General features: G+C 36.2%; 1 protein-coding gene across 2 annotated transcripts; it reads left to right on the top strand.

The window, feature by feature from the left end:
• Positions 1-945: 945 nt before the first annotated feature.
• Positions 946-18,719, top strand: Adh7 (alcohol dehydrogenase 7 (class IV), mu or sigma polypeptide). 2 transcript variants are annotated; one of them, XM_077110185.1, is made up of 9 exons: positions 946-972; positions 9,027-9,128; positions 9,992-10,130; positions 10,413-10,500; positions 10,599-10,836; positions 13,224-13,475; positions 14,879-15,014; positions 16,556-16,694; positions 18,695-18,719. In XM_077110185.1, exons 1-9 carry the CDS (start codon positions 955-957, stop codon positions 18,717-18,719), a joined length of 1,137 nt encoding a protein of 378 aa, XP_076966300.1. In that variant the 5' UTR covers positions 946-954. The 2 variants fall into 2 exon arrangements, with proteins under 2 accessions (XP_076966300.1, XP_076720537.2); XM_076864422.2 differs by having other exon boundaries at positions 955-972; positions 10,599-10,815.
• The last annotated feature ends 1,200 nt before the right edge of the window (positions 18,720-19,919 follow it).

The following is a 19,919-nucleotide window of genomic DNA, read 5'->3' on the forward strand; positions in this document are numbered from 1 at the left end:
GCACTTGCCCAAGTAAATGGAAGCCCTTTGAAGTCAAGGGCTTATGTGCAGGTGGATTTTCATTTCTTTTCAGCTCCTACAGTGGTTACCCATGTGCATGCACACACTACACAACCGCTTGAGACAACCCTGTGAACCATGTGATTTGGAGTCTAATGAAAGCTTATTTGTAGGGACAATGAGTTTTACTTAACTTTCTTTCTCCAAGATACCTGGAAACCCTGATCATCCATATCTATATTCTGTATACTCCCAACTCCTCTTTCCCAATCATTTAAAAAAATGTCCTAGTCCTATTTTCATTTCTACTTATTTTTACATATCCCACAAACTACAAATCTTTGTAAAAATGAGGTAGAGTATAAATATGAATGTACACATGCCCTTAAAATCAGCAATGCCCCGCAGAGCAGCCTGCACATAGAAGCACACTTTTTTTTTTTAAATAAATTATGTTGAATTGAACTAACCTGATTTGCTTCTTCTTTATTTCACCTTTTTTATTGGTGCATTTTAGTTGTACATAATGTTGGGATTTGTTGTTACATATTTGTACATGCACATAATATAATAATACAATTTGGTCAATATCATTCCCCTTTCCACTCCTCCCCTCCTCTTACTACCTCTGACTTGCTTTTATATCCTCGAAAATAAGAAGGATAACATGCCATCAGCCCTTTTCAGTAGGTTTGATTGTCCTGTCTTTGTTAGATCCCTGATTTGGGTTTGATCCTAAGAGTTAACTGTCTTTCTTTTCACAACTCAATCTGCAAAAGGGTGGGGCTCCTGGGACATTGGAAAGTTTTGAAGAGTGTGAATCATATTGCTGAAGGCAGAACTTTGGGTACTATTTATTTGAAGGCAGAAGATGCTATCATTTGCAGCAGAATGAACTGAGCGTCAGTCAGAAAAAGTTCCTGTTTACAGAAACAGAGCCAAGAGAAAGAAAGGATGAGCACTGCTGGAAAAGTAAGCAAAATGTTCCTGTATCTCATGATGGTGGGCTAATGGTGTGGGCTTGGCTTTTAATCCAGTAAACTGATTAAACATTTGGGGATATTTCCTGTGGAATGACGTGAATTTTGAGTAGGCATACTGGGGGAAATCCTAGGTAAGCTGTTACAGACAGTGTCAATAAAATTGAGGTTAATTTTAAAACATATATGGAAGGCTTTCCGGTACAACACAGAGGAAAATAGAATACTGACTTTATTCATAATTTAACTCAGAATAACTGGACATTTCTCCATTATGTAAAATATTTCAATGAGGAGAATTTGAATAGACTTAGTAACATGTACTGCGTTCACCTCAGTAGTTCAATAGAAGATGTGCATCTCTTTCTTGGGAACTGTTAGAAAAACGTCCTGCTATTGACAATGAAAAATGCCAAATCAATGGAATGCAAAGTGAACAACAAAAGTATCATGCTTTTAAGGTTTCTTAAGAATGTATATTCTCTTAGAAAGATATTCTCCAACTCCATCCATTTACTGGCAAATGCCATAATTTCAAAGCAAAATAAGCAAATCCCCAAAAAACAAAGGCCAAATGTTTTCTCTGATATGCAGATGCTAATTCACAAGGGGGTGGGTGAGGGGCCACTAGGGAAGAATAGAATTACTTTAAATAGGTAGAGGGGAGTGAAATTAGAGGAGGGGATATGGGGATAGGAAGGATAGTAGAATGAAACAGACATTATTACCTTATGTATATATATGACTGTATGAGCAATGTGATTCTACAACATGTACCATCAGAAAAATGAGAAATTATACCCCATCTATGTATGATATATCAAAGTGTCATTTATAACTAATTAAAACAAATAAAAAAATTAAAAAGAAAATAAATATGTAGAATTTATGAGAAAATGAAAAAGATACAAAACCACAAAAAGAACATATTTTCTATCAAAACATAAGCATAAAAATTCTTTGTAAATAAGACTACATTGTAGAGTAAGTAGTATCCTTTTTAAAAACTAACAGCCAGAGTTGATAGTAACTTCAGAAATAACTTTAACATTTTATTTATCTTTTGCAAGTACATCTGTATAGTTTCTTGCTTTAAATGAGTACACAATTTCAGAAAGTGTCATGTGCCTTTAATTGTTTTATTCTTATTTAAACAACTTTTCATTTAACCAAACTTAAGGTTTTGGAAAAATAATGATGGCATTTGAGATCTGGATAATGTGATAAAGTAGGAGGCCCTATGATGTTAGAATTTGAAATAATTTTTCCCAGAATTGAACAGAACTGGAAGAGGGAGGGAAGGAGGAAGAGAGAGAGAGAGAGAGAGAGAGAGAGAGAGAGAGAGAGAGAGAGAGAGATTGAGATTGATTCTAGTTTGGGTCAGAAATCCAGCAAAACTAGTAACTTGAAGAATTAATTTTTTATTACAGAAGCTAGACACTTTAACCATAGAAATTAATGAATCTTATGGTTGAAAGGAGTCTTAAAAAATTTGCAGTTCCGTTCAACCAATAAATGCTCAAGAACCAGCTCTGCTATCTTTATAAGGTGGGCATCTAGCCGCTGTCAGAACATTTCCAATGATAGAGAACTCAGTGCCCTCCAAGCAGAATTTCTAATTTTAGTTAATAATACAGTGTATAATACATGTGGCATAATAGCTATATAATTTTGATATGGTGATACCCATGCAATAGTCTGATTTGCAGAAGGTTACATATTTTTCAAGTTACTTTAGGATTTCAGTATTGATCATGAAAGAAAAGGTTCTTTTTATATTGAGGATTACTGTTATTTCCTCTTTATATTTAAGTTATTTTTATTTTTTAAAAAGTGAAAGATAATTGTCTGAGTTCACTAAGGCTGGAAAATCCAAATACCACAGACTGGATGGCTTAAACAGCAGAAATTTGTTTTCTCATAAATCTGGAAACTCAAATTTTGAAAACTAGTGTCAATGAGCTTGGTTTCTTCTGAGGCCTTTCTCCTTAACTTGTAGATGGACCTCTTCTTGCTGTCTTCATATTGTCTTCCTTTGTGTCATCTCTTCTTATAAAGCCACCATCCTATTGGATTTGGGTTAACCTCATGACCTGGTTTTAACTTAATTACATCTTGAAAGACCCTATCTCCAAATAGGTAACCACCCAGTCTGCGGTAGTTTGTCATATTCCCAGGTACTGAGGATTGGGGGTTCTACATACTAATTTTGAGGAAACACAATTTAGCCTATACCAAGATCTTTCTAGAAAATTTGGATAATTAGAAAATATAAGGGTAAAAAATAAAGCATAATCTTACATCCACAGACTACCATTTATTTTGTTTTTGCTTTGATTCCCTCATATATTTTTCTATCCATGTTTTATGTGGATGAACTCACACAGCATATAAGTATTTTTATCCTATTTTCCAACTTAACATTAGTATTTTTCCAATTTATTAAAAGTAACATAAACATTTTTGAAACATGTAAGACTGATTTCTAGATTTACTATAATTAATTTCATTGTTCTATTTTTGTTTACAGATTTCTCTTTATAAATGGTGCTATGATGACCTCAACTATGTATTAAGGTTTTGGGGCATTTAGCACTTCCTTAAGGTAGATTTTAAAAATCGAATTATGTGGGAAAAGTGTCAAGACATTCATCAGTATCTTGACATACACTGTAAATTACCTTCCAGAGGGGTGGGCATAAATGAGGTTAACTTTTACCACCCTTATTGCAAAGTTGTATATTCTCATTAAGTAAAACATCGTTAATATTTTGGTGTGCAAAGAAATGGATCTCATTTTTTTTTATTTAAAAAACATACTTTTATGACTGAGGAAAACAAACACTTTACCATACATTAACTTGTTGTGTTTTCCTCCTTAAAACCTTTACCTGGATCTCCTGGAGTTCGTGTATAGGAGGGAGACCAGGAATGGGAAGACTGGTGGTCTTCATGCTTCCCTTAAAAATTTGATTAAACATTGTGGATGTTAAGCAAGGTAACTTGTCATTTTTCTTTAAGGATTTTTCTAGGCTTACTTGTTTTCAATTTGGAAAGTTTATTTACTGTTTTTCAACACACAAATTTTTTTTTTCTGAAGAGTTGCTGTTTCCTTTATGATTTTCCCCCATTATACTTTCTTTTTCTTAACAAAGCTTTTTATTTTTTAATTTTTGTTTGTTCTTTTTAGTTATACATGACAGTAGAATCTATTTTGATTTATTTATATTTGTATGGACTATATCTTATTCTAATTAGGATCCCAGTTTTGTGGGTATATATGCTGTTGAGATTCACTGTGGTGTATTCATACATGTACATAAGAAAGTCATGTCAGATTCATTCCACGGTCTTTCCTATTTCTATCCCCTCCCTTCCCTTCATTCCCTCTTGTCTAATCCACTGAACTTCTATTCTCCCTCACCCCGTATCCTTTGTTGTGGCTTAGCATCCACATATCAAAGAGAACATTTGCTTTTGTTTTTTTGGGATTGGCTTATTTCACTTATCATGATAATCTTCAGATCCATCCATTTACCAGAAAATGGCATAAAGTCATTCTTTTTTTATGGATGAGTAATAATTGTGTATGTATACCACAAGTTCTTTATCCATTCATCTGTTGAAGGGCACCTAGGTTGGTTCTATAGCTTAGCAATGGTGAATCTTGCTGCTATAAACTTTGATATGGGGGAAAATCTGTAGTATGCTGATTTTAAGGCATTTGGATATATACTGAGGAGTGGGATATCTGAGTCAAATGATGGTTCTATTCCTAGTTTTTTGAGGAATCTTCATACTGCTTTGCAGAGTGGTTGCACTAATTTGTAGTTCCACCAACAATGTATGAGTATATCCTTTTCCCCACATCCTTGCCAACATTTCTTACTTGTATTCTTGATAATTGCCATTCTGACTGGAATAAGATGAAATGTCAGTGTAGTTTTAATTTGCATTTCTCTGATTGCTAGAGATGTTGAATATTTTTTCATATGTTTTTTTGGCCATTCATATTTTTTCTTCTGTGAAGTGTCTGTTCAATTCTTTTTCCCATTTATTGATTGGGTTCTTTCTTTCTTTCTTTTTTTTTTTTTTTTGGTGTTAAGTTTTTTTGAGTTCTTCATATATCCTGGAGATTAATGCTGTTTCTGAAATGCAGGTGGTAAAGATTTTCTCCCATCTGTAGGCTCTCTCTTTATGCTCTTGATTGTTTTCTTTGCTGTGAGGAAGTTTTTTTTAGTGTGATACCATCCCATTTATTGATTCTTGATTTTACTTCTTGTGCTTTAGGAGTCTTGTTGAGGAAGTCTTTCCTCAGACGACATGTTGGAGATGTCTAACAGATGCAGGGTTTCTGGTCTAATGACTGAGTCTTTGACTCATTTTGAATTGAGTTGTGTTCAGGATGAGAGTTAGGGGTTAAATTTCATTCTGGTATGTATGGATTTCCAGTTTTCCCAGAATCATTTATTGAAGAGGCTATCTTTTCTCCAATGTATGTTTATGGTGCCTTTGTCTAGTATGAGATAACTGTATTTGTGTGAGTTTGTCTCTATATCTTCTATTCTATTCATGGCTGTTTTGATGCCAATACCATGCTGTTTTTGTTGCTATATCTCTGTAGTATATTTTGAGGTCTGTTTCGTGAGTCTTCCTACTTCACTAAGTGTTTCTCACTAAGGATTGCTTTGTGTGTTATAGGCCTCTTATTTTTCCAAATAAATTTCATGTCTACCTTTTCTATTTCTATGAAGAATGTCACTGGAATTTTGATGGGAATTGCATTGAATCTGTATAGTGCTTTTGGTAGTATGGCCACTGACAATATTAATTCTGCTTATTCAAGTACATGGGAGATTGTTACATTTTTCTAAGGTCTTCTTCGATTTCTCTCTTAGTGTTCTGTAGTTTTCATTGTGGATATCTTTCATCTCTTTTGTTAGATTGATTCCCAAGTTTTGTTTGTTTTGTTGTTTTATTTTTGAGGCTATTTTGAATGGAATGGGTTTCCTGATTTCTCTTTGAGCTGATTCATCATTGGTGCATAGGGATGCATTTAATTTATGGGTCTTAGTTTTGTATCCTGCTACTGCCCAGAATTCATTTATGAGTTCTGGAAGTTTTCTGGTGAAGTTTTCTGGGCCTTCTAAATGTAGGATCATTCCCTGTCATTCTTAAACATAAAAATTCCTCCATGTTCTTTATTATTAATGTTTACTTCTTCACTGATTGATAAAAAATTTGATTTTAAAAATAAATCTTAACTAAGAATCCATCTGGACTCAGTTTGATAATGTTGTGTGAGGCTTCTAAATTCAATGTTGGCCCAAACTACACTGTGACTCTTAACAGTTTCCTTAGCAAGGCAGAGGGTGAATATTAAATTGAAACATTGATGGCTTTCAGTTACCCATCTGTCCCCAGCCTATAATTTCTTACAATTAATCTCTTTTCAAAAGCACCATTTCCCTACCTAAGGAATACTCTAGGAGGGTTATGTGACCTGTAAAACATGAGATAACCCATTTTGCAGCAGAACTGTCAGAGTCCAGCTCCTGCAGGGGGTCTCAGGAGACAAACGGATGGCGAGGGGTCAGCAAAAGGCGGTGGTGAAACAACACAGACACAAAGTGAAGGTGCTGAATCCCAATCTTTACTTGTGAAGTTGATCATATATACTTTTCATTTTGGCAGGCTCACAGTAATTTGTTGTTACAAAACAGGAATCATTATTCAAAAAAAACAAAATATTACGTAGCAACAATTAGATAAGAAGAATGTATCTTGGCTTATGCATAAGCAAGCATTTTTACTTTCAGTTTGCGTTTTGCTTTGAGCTGTTTCTGCTTAGTTAGCTTTTAATAATAGTTAGAAATGTCCCAGACTATTGGCCTATACCTTGACTATTCTTTCTTGACTTACTGACTAGATTCAGCACCACGGTTATGGCAAGTGGTTAACTTGAAAAGAGAGGCTACTAATTTTAATCAAACAAGACTAAGAGTACCAAACCATTGTGCACAGGAACAAGAACAAGTTGCCCAGTACTAAGCACTAATCTGTCTTCTTAACATTAATTCTTCTTCTCTAGATTTTAATTTAATTTCTCAAAAACTTCCTTGACTGTTTTTCCTACAGGGGTTTTTTCATTAAACATTAACAATTTACACTCCACAGCTGAATCATCGCATTTAGAGCAAACAGATTCATTCTTTAGAAGCAGTTGCATTAATTGGGAAAGTCATGTTTTTTCCTTCATACTTAATTATCATATGAGAAGTCACGACTATACTTATGAAAGGAATACAAAAACAAACCAGCCCATTCCCAGAAACGTATTGCGCTCCTCCAGAGGATGGACGCCTTGAGCCATCCACCTCAGTAGGGCCTTGCTTTTTTTTGCCTGAGTCAGGGGAGGGGCGCAGCATTTCCCCCTTTTTGATTTTTTAATTTGAGGTGTTCAACTTCGACGGAGATGCTTCTGATTGACTTCCAGACAAGTCTGAGGAGGACTGGAAGAAAGAGACAAACAAGAACAATGAATAAAAACCCAAAACCAATATTAATCATATATGACCACCAAGTACTATTGGAAATAGTTTTTTGTATATTATTGTACAAATCTGCAGCAAAATCAGCTGTAGAGTCAGTAAATAAGCCTTACTTATATCTTTTACTTGTTGTTGTAAATCTTGTATATTGGGGCCTATTTCAGTTTTATTCCAAATCCCTAATAAATGAGTTTGTACTTGATTCCATCCATATTCAGTTTGCTTATATTTTAAGGGAGTAACACAGATCCATTTGAAATTAGTATGACATTTGGTTGTCATTTGAGTTTTTATGTTTTGAATCTGGTTTCCTACATATAATAAAGCTTCCTCTAAGGCATTAATTTGGGTCTCCAATTTCTTATCTATTTTTTCTTGAATAGCTAATGCTAATGAAACATTATGAGATAAATTATTAACATGATGAGCAGTATGAATTTCTTTAACTAAAGCTATAGTAGATAAAGCTAAAGTAGTAATAATTCCTATTAATGCTGCAACAAATCACTTAGGTCTAATTAATTCATTAAGTTTCTTAAGAATTTGTGACCCTTCATCATCATACCAATCATCATTAAGAAGGACAGGAATCATTACATAGGAAGGCTGATGTATAATTAAATATTTTATAGGCATCCTAGACAGATTTATGAATAAGAAGATGGGAGACTCTCTTTTTTTTCTATCTCTCATATAAAAATTTGATAATATTGATAAACCATTTAATTGGATAACTCTAGCAAAACCAGTTAATTAACTGAAGGCAAATCACTGAGTATTTCCCACTTCTCGAGATGAGAATCTCTAATTTGCCTAAAGATTAAGACCTACTAGTGAAAACTCAGCCTGGTACAAAAAAGTTTACAAGGACACAGACGGCATCATCCAGGAATGTAGTTAACAGTGCCTGTACTTCCTGATGTTCACAGTTCCCTTTACCTCTTATATGTTGATTCTCTAGCTTCTTCACCATTGCTATGTGATTATATGCAGCAATTAAACACTGGCTTAAAATCTTGTGGATAAATCTGCAGCGTTTTATTTTATTGATTTGCTTTTTGTGAATAAAGAATGCATTGACAACAGTTTTATTAATTAATGCATTTACAATTGTAACAAAAGAAACCTACTAATTGGAATATTATATAAAAATAAAATGGGTTGGAAGAAGTGCACCTCAGGTCTAGTCCAACCCTGTACCTCATGTGCTATGTGACAATGAATGAATCAACAATCATTTTATCTTTCTGGGCTGCATTTCCCATACCATAAGTAAAGATATCCACAAATAATCTATAAGCCTTAAAATTCTGGTGTTTGATGAAAAACATCTGAGCAAATTAGAATATTGCATTCAATCTTCTGTGATATATATATACACATACACATGTGAACGCGCATGTGCACACACACACACACACATATATAAAATTTAGGGAGTCTGTGTTTATAAAAACATAATTAGGAAGGATTATAACATTTGCCAATTTTTTAGGTTATTAAGTGCAAAGCTGCTGTGCTATGGGAACTGAATCAACCCTTTTCCATTGAGGAAATAGAAGTTGCCCCACCTAAGGCTAAAGAAGTTCGCATTAAGGTAAGAAAGAACCTCAGACTATATAAGCCTGTAATTTTATCACACTAATATTGAGAAAATTATTGTTGAGAGATTAGAGTATTAAATAGAGAGATGTTTGCCAAGTTTTCGGTCTTATTTCTCCCACTGGTTCTTGTATATTGTTAAAGTAATCGTTGCCCTACTGTGAAATTAAAAGTTTATTACCAATTAATAAGACAACAGTGCTAATCTATCTGATCTATTAAAGTTTTCATTTGTATTGATTAAAAAATGATTAGTAGTCACGACTAATGATTCCTTTAAAAATCTTCTGGGAGTCAAATTGTATGGAGGTAAATTCTCACATAAAATGAGGAACTCATTTGTGCCTGGGAAATGACAGCTTCCTGGGGTGTTCCCCCATTCCCATGGACAGAGCCTGACCTTTGGTTTGGACACCTGTGACTGAATAGGCTTTGCTGGCGATCTCTCCATCATTTGAATACTACAGTAAAATTTTGTTCCTCCTTTGTCTTTTTATACACCATTCCTTCTACTCTTTATTAAGAGAGTCCTAGGAGGACTTACTATAAAAATCACCTGATGTGAGTTACATGGTAATATCTCTATTCTAGTTCCCTCACAAGAGTACCAGTTTACTATAGAAAAGTCATCAAGATTTAATGTAGGGCCAGAGTCAGTAATATTACAAATTCCTTAACAGGAGGAATTTGTCTGATGGTTGCTTTTTGGCTTAGAATCTTCTAAGAGTCAACACTATTAAATAAGATAATGACCTGGAAAAAACAATTACAATCTCTTCAAGAGCCAGTTTAATATTATCCAACTGTAAAATGACCAGTTTACAGTTTTCTGGTTGGTAATTTTTTTTTTTAACACAGATTTTGGCCACAGGAATCTGTCGCACAGATGACCACGTGATAAAAGGAGCAATTGTTTCTAAATTTCCAGTAATTGTGGGACATGAAGCAACTGGAGTTGTGGAAAGCATTGGAGAAGGAGTCACTACAGTGAAACCAGGTATGCAGATGTCAATCCCAACTTTGCATTAAGTAGGCTTCTATTAAAGAAATAGTACACACTAGGAATTAAAGTCTTAACCCACTTTAGGGAGACAAAAAGACACAAGGAGAATGGATTGGACTAAGTAATGCTAAATTTGGCAAAATCTCAAATTTTAGCATGCAAATTTCATGGTGCTTATAATACTTTTAAGAAACTGTTATATGTAGGATGGGCTCGATGCACTTTTTTATTTCACATTTTAATACTGATGAACAACACCTTATGTTTTTCCTCTAGGTGACAAAGTCATCCCTCTCTTTGTGCCACAATGTAGAGAATGTAATGCTTGCCGTAACCCAGAGGGCAATCTTTGCATCAGGAGCGAGTAGGTTTCGGTCATTCTTATCCTAATGTCATGTAAGTTGTTCTTGTGCTAATTTTTTAATTGAATAAGCTAATATGTGCATTTGATTTATCAAATAGTATTACTGGCCGTGGAGTACTGGCTGATGGCACTACCAGATTTATGTGCAAGGGTAAACCAGTCTATCACTTCATGAACACCAGTACATTTACTGAATACACAGTGGTGGATGAATCCTCCGTTGCCAAGATTGATGCTGCAGCTCCTGCTGAGAAAGTCTGTCTAATTGGTTGTGGATTTTCCACTGGCTATGGGGCTGTTATTAAAACTGGCAAGGTAAGAAGCAGCAGTAAACTCGTTTCTTCCACCTCTCGTTACTTACTTACCTCATTTATTCCTCCCTTGGGATCCTAAAGATATTTGAAAATAAACAGACAAGCAAAAGATGCTGAAAACATGTTGCATGTTTTCAAGGCTATTTCTATATAATACCATGTCAATTGAGGGGGAAAAAGAAACAGACTGGGAATTTTATTTCCAAATAAATGGAAAAAAATTTCTAGATTTACTTTTCGATTCCTTTGCATCTTCCTTTGGTTCAATTTCTAAAATTTAGATTTGCATCTAAAATTAATCTGTTTTTTAAAGTATATTAGTATTGATTATTAGTTTGCTAGAGCTGCTATAATAAAGTGCTATAGACTGGGTAGCTTGGACAACAAAAATTTATTGTCTCACAGTTCTGGAACCAGGGGTCCATAATTAAAATGTTGGCAGGGCTGGCTCCTTCTGAGGGCTGCAAGGGGATGATATAATACAGGCATTTCCTATTGACCTGCAGATAGATGAACATCATCTCCCTGTGTCTCTTCACATCATCTTCCCTGTATGTGTGTCTTCATATCCAAATTTCCTTATTTTATAAGGACACCAGACATACTGGATTAGGGCTACATAAGTCAGTCTGGAAGTTAGCAAAAATTGGGGCCATGATTCATTTAAAGACTCAGAGGCAGAATGATAGGAGGATCAAAAAACTAGCACTTTACAAATAAGCAACTAACACAGGGAGAAGTCTTCAGTGGTTCCATTCTTTAGTTGTTAGGAGGATCATCTTCAGATTCTCCATAGCCTAGGGCTACCAGGGATTCAACCAGGCAGGCGAATGAGGTCCCAGAGACGGAGCTAGATCATAAGATTCATACCTAACTCTAGAGCCTGAAATTCAACCACTATCAAAAATTCCCTCCTAATGTAAACAATAGAATTAACTGATAAATGGGAGAAAAAGCAAGGAGTGTGCAGTTGAGTTTCTGGCATAAGAATGCTGATCACCAGGAATCAAACAGTAATGCAAACGGATGAATCAATGACGGAAGGAATGATAATTGAGAGAACAATTACCTAGATTCAAAAGCTCCAACTCAAGAGCTGAGCTGAGGCATTAGGATGCCATTACCAAAATTAAAACTCATAGAAGGTGGGCGCATAGACCTGTGCAATTTTTTGTGGACTCTTTGCTTACAGGTACAGACATTTCAATGCATATTCTTATATATATCATGTGGACTGCTTTTTTAGGTACTTCCTGCAAGGGAGGACAGAGCCAGAGTACCTGGAGGTTTGAAAACATGCCCAGCTCTCCCATAATCTTTGCATTTAAGAAAAGGAAAAACAACTATTCTAATAAAGGTCACACCCTTTCCATGGGCTCTCTTGTGTTCAGGCCCCCTCCTGGCTACATAATGTAAAATTGGTACAGGGTTCTTCTGGTAGGAAGATAACTTTGGACTGGACATCTTTTTTTTTTTTTTTTTTTTTCAGCATTAAGGATTTAACCCAGACTTGTTCTATCTCTGAGCTAGGTTCCCAGCCCTATTTTATTTTATTTTGAGACAGGTTCTTGCTAAGTTGCCTAGGCAGGTCTCAACTTTATAATTCTTTGTCCTCAGTTTCCTGAATTGCTTTGATTACAGGATTACAGATGTGTGTTACTGAATCTAGCTTTTATGTCTGGGGATGGGTACTGGAGATTTTACCCAGGGATGCTCTACCACTGAGGTATACTCCCAGCCCATTTAATTTTTTTTTTTTTAAATTTTGAGGTAGGGTCTCACTAAGTTGCCTAGGCTGTCCTGCAACTTGAGATCCTTCTGCCTCAGCCTCCCAAGTCACTGGGATTGTAAGTAGACTGCCTCTGCACCCATCTTGAAACCTTTTTTAGTAGCATAGGATTGGATTAAAATGCCAAAATTGATTTAATTACATTTCCTTTTTGAAACTACATGCAACATGGAGGTTGGACTTTACTGAAAAACCAAATTATTCACAAATGATTCAGAGTCATGCTTATTCAGAAAATGTTAATCATGATGAATTTAAAACAGATTTAGCATGATTTGAGAAGAGATAATAGAGGGCTTGGTGTTTGTCAATCCTGCTGTAAGGGTGAGGAGGCACAGGAGGCTGAGGGTGAGGCCAAGGAGCCTGCGGAAGTTTCCATAGGGAAGGCGGCATGAGGAAACCATTTAGAAAGGGTTTCCATTTATCTAAGGAACAATGTTTTTGTTTTGGCAAATTCTCCTTTCCTCAGACCTTCTATTGTTTCTAATTCTCTTTGTGACGTTATCATCTTGATGATTCATCTAGTCCTAGAGAACATCATAGCAATCCTCTGAATTTTAATACTGGGGATACTTTGTGGCTCTCACCTTTAACATTTACAGGAGGTTTTCTCTCGACAGGTCACTCTCTGTGCTGTCTTTGGCTTAGGAGGAGTTGGTCTGTCGGTCATCATGGGCTGCAAGTCAGCTGGTGCCTCCAGGATCATTGGGATTGACCTTAACAAAGACAAATTTGAGAAGGCCTTGGCTTTAGGAGCCACTGAGTGTATTAGTCCCAAGGACTTTACCAAGCCCATCAGTGAGGTGCTGTCGGAAATGACAGGGGACACTGTGAAGTACACTTTTGAAGTTATCGGGCGTCTTGAAACCATGGTAAGAGTCAAGATTCAGGAAGCTACAAAATACCAAGCACAAGTTAAAACCCATTTTCCATAGCTTTACTAACAACCAAATATGGAAATATATGTTACTCCGGTAACCACACAGCAGGTTTACCTAAAAAGTCAAAATCTCAAAGAGTGGTTCTACCTGACCAAAGTTAGGTATCACATCATACCAGTCTCTTGCCACTCGAGGCCAAGGTAATCGACCCATCAATATAGATTTTTCAAGTGTTATCTTCCATGTATATGTGGGATTCTTGGCAAAGGCGATTCCATCTCTGGAATTTTATTTAACAATCCAAGTATCACAAGGTGACTTCTTGAGGAGAGATACGAGAAGCTGCCATCTCTTCCCCCCAAATCCATGATCTATCATCTTCTCGTTCTTTTCACCTGAGCTTTGTTTTCCTTTGTCTAAATGCCTTTAGAATATGTTCCTTCAGTATTCTTAAACATGCCTCCTCTGTGGCAGCCAGCAGCACCAGACCCCATCTAGATCTGTGAAATCCAGAGCTTCTGGAATGAGAAATCCCTGACCTGGGGTAGGTTAGGGAGGCCTAGAAAATGAAACTAAGCCACTTTTGAGTATGCAGTCTATTTCCTTTAAGGCTTTTGGTGATTTAGGGATAAATAGCCTTTAACTTACTATTATTGCCATATCGCTTTTCTAATAACACTTAGAAAATTCCATAGCAACAAATAGTACTCTAGGTGTGGTGTGTTCACCAGGCAATATGCAATACTGGACCTATTATTAGGTTCTACTGATTTGCAGGTGGTGCTTTGAGGAACATTGGTCTCTGAAAAATACCAACATTTGTTGTTACAATCTAGCAAGAACTAAAACATGCTATTAATAAATAATAGAATTGGTAAATGACCAGAAAATATGAGGCTAGACTCAGATATTGCCAGAGAGAGACAGAGAGAGACTTTACTTTGTTCACATTTTCATATTAAACTTAAAAAAACTATACTAATTGACTAATTCAATTTCATTAAGTGCAAATGACTTCTTAAGGCTTATCTGAAGTGGTGATGTTAGTATGAAAACATCACAAGGATTTCCCACGTTTTCAGTTGATGGTACACTAAAAATTTCCTGGATATGACCACATTAATTACTGCCTTATGCTTCAAAATGAAAATGTGTGTGGGAGTTTAATTAAGGACTTAAGTTACATTGAGAATTTTAAAAGCAAGCAGAAAATGAAAGGCCTGTGGGCCTAATTGAATTTCATGACTTGGAAACTGAGCTAATTATCAGAACGATGAGAGTTAGTTCATAGGTCATTTCTGATCCCATGAAATATTGTAAGAGAACTAAGAAGCAGACCATCTCCTTCATTCTCCATTACATTCTCCATTACATCTCCTTCATTCTCCATTCAGGTCGATGCCCTGGCGTCCTGCCATGTGAACTATGGGACCAGTGTGGTGGTAGGTGCCCCTCCATCAGCCAAGATGCTCCGCTTTGACCCGATGCTGCTCTTCACTGGGCGCACATGGAAGGGGTGCGTCTTTGGAGGTGAGGACAGTAGAGCCTCTGGACAGGACATGATGGCTTTCCCTCTGTTGGTTGGCAAGTGAGAGAAGCCTGCTATGTCATCACATTGTCCTTACAAATCTTCCTTTTAAGGATGAGTATGAAATGATCTAAAATGGAACTGTGACCACAACCCACAAAAGATGATTATCCAGTCCTCGCCTTGACTTAGGGCTAATAATGGTGGGCATAATTTTGTTTTGTTTTGTTTTTTTGTTTTGGGTCGACACAATATCTTTATTTATTTTTATGTGGTGCTGAGGATGGAACCCAGTGCCTCACGCATGCCAGGCCAGCCTACTACCACTTGAGCCACACCCCCGGCCCCACACATTTTTAATATTAGCATGTGCAAGTCGAGTTCTCCAAAGGCCTGAATAAAAGGCACCAAGTGGCTCTATTGGAATGACTTATGTGATAGTTCTGATGTAACTTTTTATTCTCCAAAGACACCGAATGTGTGTGAAAAACAGAATTTAGTAAATTCACAATAACATCAGTAAAAGTTCTGAACCCCAAACCAAAATAAACAAACAAAAAGGAATTGTTGCATTCTTTAGGGACAGTGCAGATTCATACCAGAATGAGAAAGCCTTGAAGAAAGGACCAGAGCTGCCCCCCTGCCCCTCTGTTGGTGACACGGTGACTCCTGTTATTCCTCTCCTCCTTGGGGTCTCAGTTTTCAGTGTCTTCCGTTTAGAATTTTATCAGGTGCTTTGGATGCACTTCCAATATTACATACAGCCTCATACAGCCTCATACAGCTTAAGTGAATAATAACTATTCAAGAACTTGTTAAGAACATAAAAAGGAAAAAAATGATTATTCTTCAATTAGAAGTACATAATTTATTGAAAAATGCAAATACAAGTAATAAGGAAAAAATTTCAAAATAAATGTATTAGAAGCCATGAAGCTGGAGTAAACGTAGTTAGCAAGGAGAAAGGGTCTGAGAACCAAGCCCTGGGGCACAGGAGAGTGAGAGGTCGGTGAAATGTGGGGGATTCAGAAGAGTTCTTGTTTTCTAGTGAAGTGGGAGAACTATGATGGCAATTAGAAACCAAGTGAACAGAGGGAGAAGAAGGGAGCCCCCAACTCCAACAAATCCACCTCATAGCCCACCTAAATCCAGGACTCAGAGCTGACTACTGTGTCACAGTGGAGACCAAGCATGACCTTGACAGAGCTGTTTTACCTGTGTGCCAGGGAAAAGAGCCAGATCCAAGTGGGCTCGTGAGAGAATGAAAGGAACTGGAACCAGAAACAGGATGTGGGAAACAGCTCTTTCTGTGGTTTATTGGCAATGGGAGTAAGATATGGGGCAGCTGGGAGGATGTACAGGGATTATGAAAGGTGTTTTAGCCTTTGATTCTTAAGATGGGAGAAAAACACCTCATTTATATGCTGTTGGGAATGTTCCAATGTGGGGGCAGGTAGCAAAGCAGGAGAGAGGAGGCATAAATATAAAATAATAAAAGATCATTTAGTGAAGTTTAAAGAGAAGATTATGTGCTTATTTACAGGTTGGAAAAGCAGAGACGATGTACCCAAACTAGTGACTGATTTCCTGGCAAAGAAATTTGACCTCGATCAGCTGATAAGCCATGTTTTACCGTTTAAAAAAATCAATGAAGGATTTGAACTGCTTTATTCAGGGCAAAGGTATCTATTTTTTATGATAATCTAAATATTCTCTGAACTTTTTTTTGTTTTATACTAGATTGATTTCACCACGGGTTATTTAATTTTATCATAAAGCTGTTAGGTTATTCAAGTAATACCACACAATTCCCTTCCTTTACAGTTTTCAAAGTGATTTTTCAAATGTGCTTTCTTTGGATCCTTGTAGATCAAATATTATTATTCCAGTTTTTAGTTGACAAAACTCAAGTCCTGAGAGGCAAACAAATAACATATCCAGCCTAAGAGCAGTGCCAGGATGCAAACTCTTTGCAAAGCCTTTGTTCTGTTCACCATGTGCCAAACTTCTCTGGCAGGGCTTGGCAAGTTCCAGGTAAACGTGGGTATTCTCAAAGTGGTTTCTCTTGTAGCTTCTGAGGGTTGGGAAATAGTAAAGGTGGAATACAAAGAATTCACACAAATTTCAAGTGCATTTGCCTATGATTACCTGGATCAGCAACTAAAGAGCCTCTCTGTGAGATATCATTCACTGGGTTCATAAATATTTTTTGAGCATCTGTGATGTGCCAAGGACTTGGATTTCATTAGTAAAAGGAAATGTACATTAATTTGAGATCCAAATTTTCACCAATTTTTCCCAAGTGCTTTTTCAATGTTGTGTCTTGTTTCTACATCTGGTATAGTCTACAGGATTATGATATTATGAGTACACATGTGAATTATTTTTAAACAAATAAACCATGGACCTCTGTCAGAAAAACTGTCAGTACCCAATACACCTGTATTCAGATAAACTAACCGATTATAATAATTACTATTGTTATTAAAATTATTTTATTTTTATTATATTGTTTATTGTATTATTATATTACACATTAACATATTATATTATATTATTTATTTTGTTGTTGACTAAAATTATTAAAAATAATTACTATTGTTTTCCAAAGAAACAAATTCTGCTTTCAGAAATTTTGCTTCTAATGTCACCCTAATTCAGTGACTCCTAGAATAAGATATATTCCACGTTTGTATAACTAGATCAAAATGGATTCTGTGGTTATATATAACTAAAAAGAACAATAAAAAAAGAAAACAACCCACTTACATTTGTAAGCCCACACCCTTTAATTTCCATCTACTTCCTGCATACCTCTACTTGAATGTCCCATTCACCTCAATTTCACCCCCAAAGAATTCTTTCATAGCATATCTTATTTCAGCAAAATAATGTCACTTATTCTGCTTTCACAGACCAGAAGCTATAGCATCATGTCTGACTTCTCTTTGACTTCTCCTGCCATGAACAAACCAATGCTAAGCCCTGAGGTGCAGCCCCTCATTTCTTCTCCAGCATGGCTCCCTCTTTATTGCCAACCTTCATAGCCTTAGCTCAGTCTGATCATGGCTCATATGAACATGTTAACACAGTGGCTTAATAATAGGTCTGCTGTTTTCTGTTTTCCCACATTCATCAGTCCTTCACTAAGGTGCTAAGTTTAGGTTGCACCAAAATGTAAATGCCTGAGCACGGCTTTGAAAGCCTTCATTATTGAGTCAAAGACTATTTTCATTTATTAATTCATCTAATCTTTTAATAACTAAGAATTTAGCACCCATTTTTTTGTAATCTTTGCACTAAGTCCTAGGGATAAAGTAGGAAAATAAGTTTTGTCTATTTTTACAATCTCTTGAACATCCAGAAGTCTAAGCACCTGGGATTGTCCTTCCTATTCTCCCATCCTCAGCCCTAATTGTGCTCTCTTCAGCCTGAAAACCCCTATCCTCTAGTCAACTTATTGCAATGACACTGATGCTTCCAGAATCAGCTCACATACCTTTATCAGAGTTTATCAGAGGTGCACAGAAAGAAAAACAATTGACGAGGACCTCAAGCCCAGTTGGTTTTCCAATAATAGGATTTACTTGAATTTTCTATAACAGGAAGGACAATTGTATAAACTACTCTGGTTTTAAAAAAATTTAAACAAATCACTAAAAATTCTCATTTTACATTTCAGCATTCGAACTGTCCTGACGTTTTGAGATCCTAAGTGACAAGAGCCCTGTGTTTTAAGATGGTGACCTGGAGCTCTCCTTCTTACAAATCTCTCCTCTGAGATTATGGATGTGTCTCAAAATACAAGAGAAGTAGAAGATTTCACATAGAATCTTTATAAAGGTTGACAACTTTCAAAAAGATTTAGTTTCTGAGCATGTGGGAGTTACCAGGAGGTTTTCCAAAGCTGTAATTTTATATTTTAAAAAAACATATATTTGCTAAAATTAAGCTCATTTAAAGTTGTGGTCCAAGGATAGGTTTTTGTTGCTGTTGTTGTTTTAAAGATTACTGTGATATCAAAGTTAAATAGGGGATATAATAGAAAACTTAAGATTTGGGTAAATTGTAAAAGGTATTTAGGTTTGTAAAAGAGTTTTAAAAGCAAGTAAAACTTGTATGTAACTGACTTGCTATATATATGGGTTTTGTAGAGGCTAAATAGGCATCAAAGATACATTACTGTTTGCTTTGTATTTCCCTTGTAAAACCTTATAACTGTTGCCTGTTAATGTTTTGTAGAAATAATACTTCTAACAGAACAACCTGAACTAATTTATGACAATAACTCATCACCTACAGGACAGACAGGACATAATCCTGGCTTCCAGTACTAATACTGACCCCAATTAAATGGAAAGGATAACTGTAAAATTACAGATATTGAAGTTATAACCTGTTATTCCCACCTTAAGACTGAGAAAACTGGCCTTCTGGGTAATTAAATCCAAAAACTTGTAGAACCAAGTCAAGGACATAAAAGGGCCAATATTTTGGCCCTTGCCCTCTACAGTCAGCCACGGTCCAGAGAATGAGAGGACCTCTCTAAGGTCCCTGCATCTCCAGAGAGTCACCCAATCTGCCAGAGAGATTGAGAGGACACTAGAGATCAGGAAGCCAACTGCAAAGAGGAGGGTCACTGGAGAGGGAAATGTCCCTGAAGCTTCTAAGAGAAGCCACATATGGCCAGCAAGACACTGACCTATCCTGGCAGATGGCACCACTGGAAGAGGATCCTAGAAGCTTCCCACACATCCAAGAGTGATCCCTGAGCAATTTCAGCTGACTCTTAAAGGTAGATAGGAACAAGGTCAGTTTTGACCAACTTGATCTTAAACACCTGGCAGAAGGGTATAGCTAAAACACAGCACTACATGAACATATAAAAGGAATAATTTTTAAAATAT

The sequence above is a fragment of the Callospermophilus lateralis genome, chromosome 8 (assembly GCF_048772815.1).
Source record: "Callospermophilus lateralis isolate mCalLat2 chromosome 8, mCalLat2.hap1, whole genome shotgun sequence".
NCBI lineage: Eukaryota > Metazoa > Chordata > Mammalia > Rodentia > Sciuridae > Callospermophilus > Callospermophilus lateralis.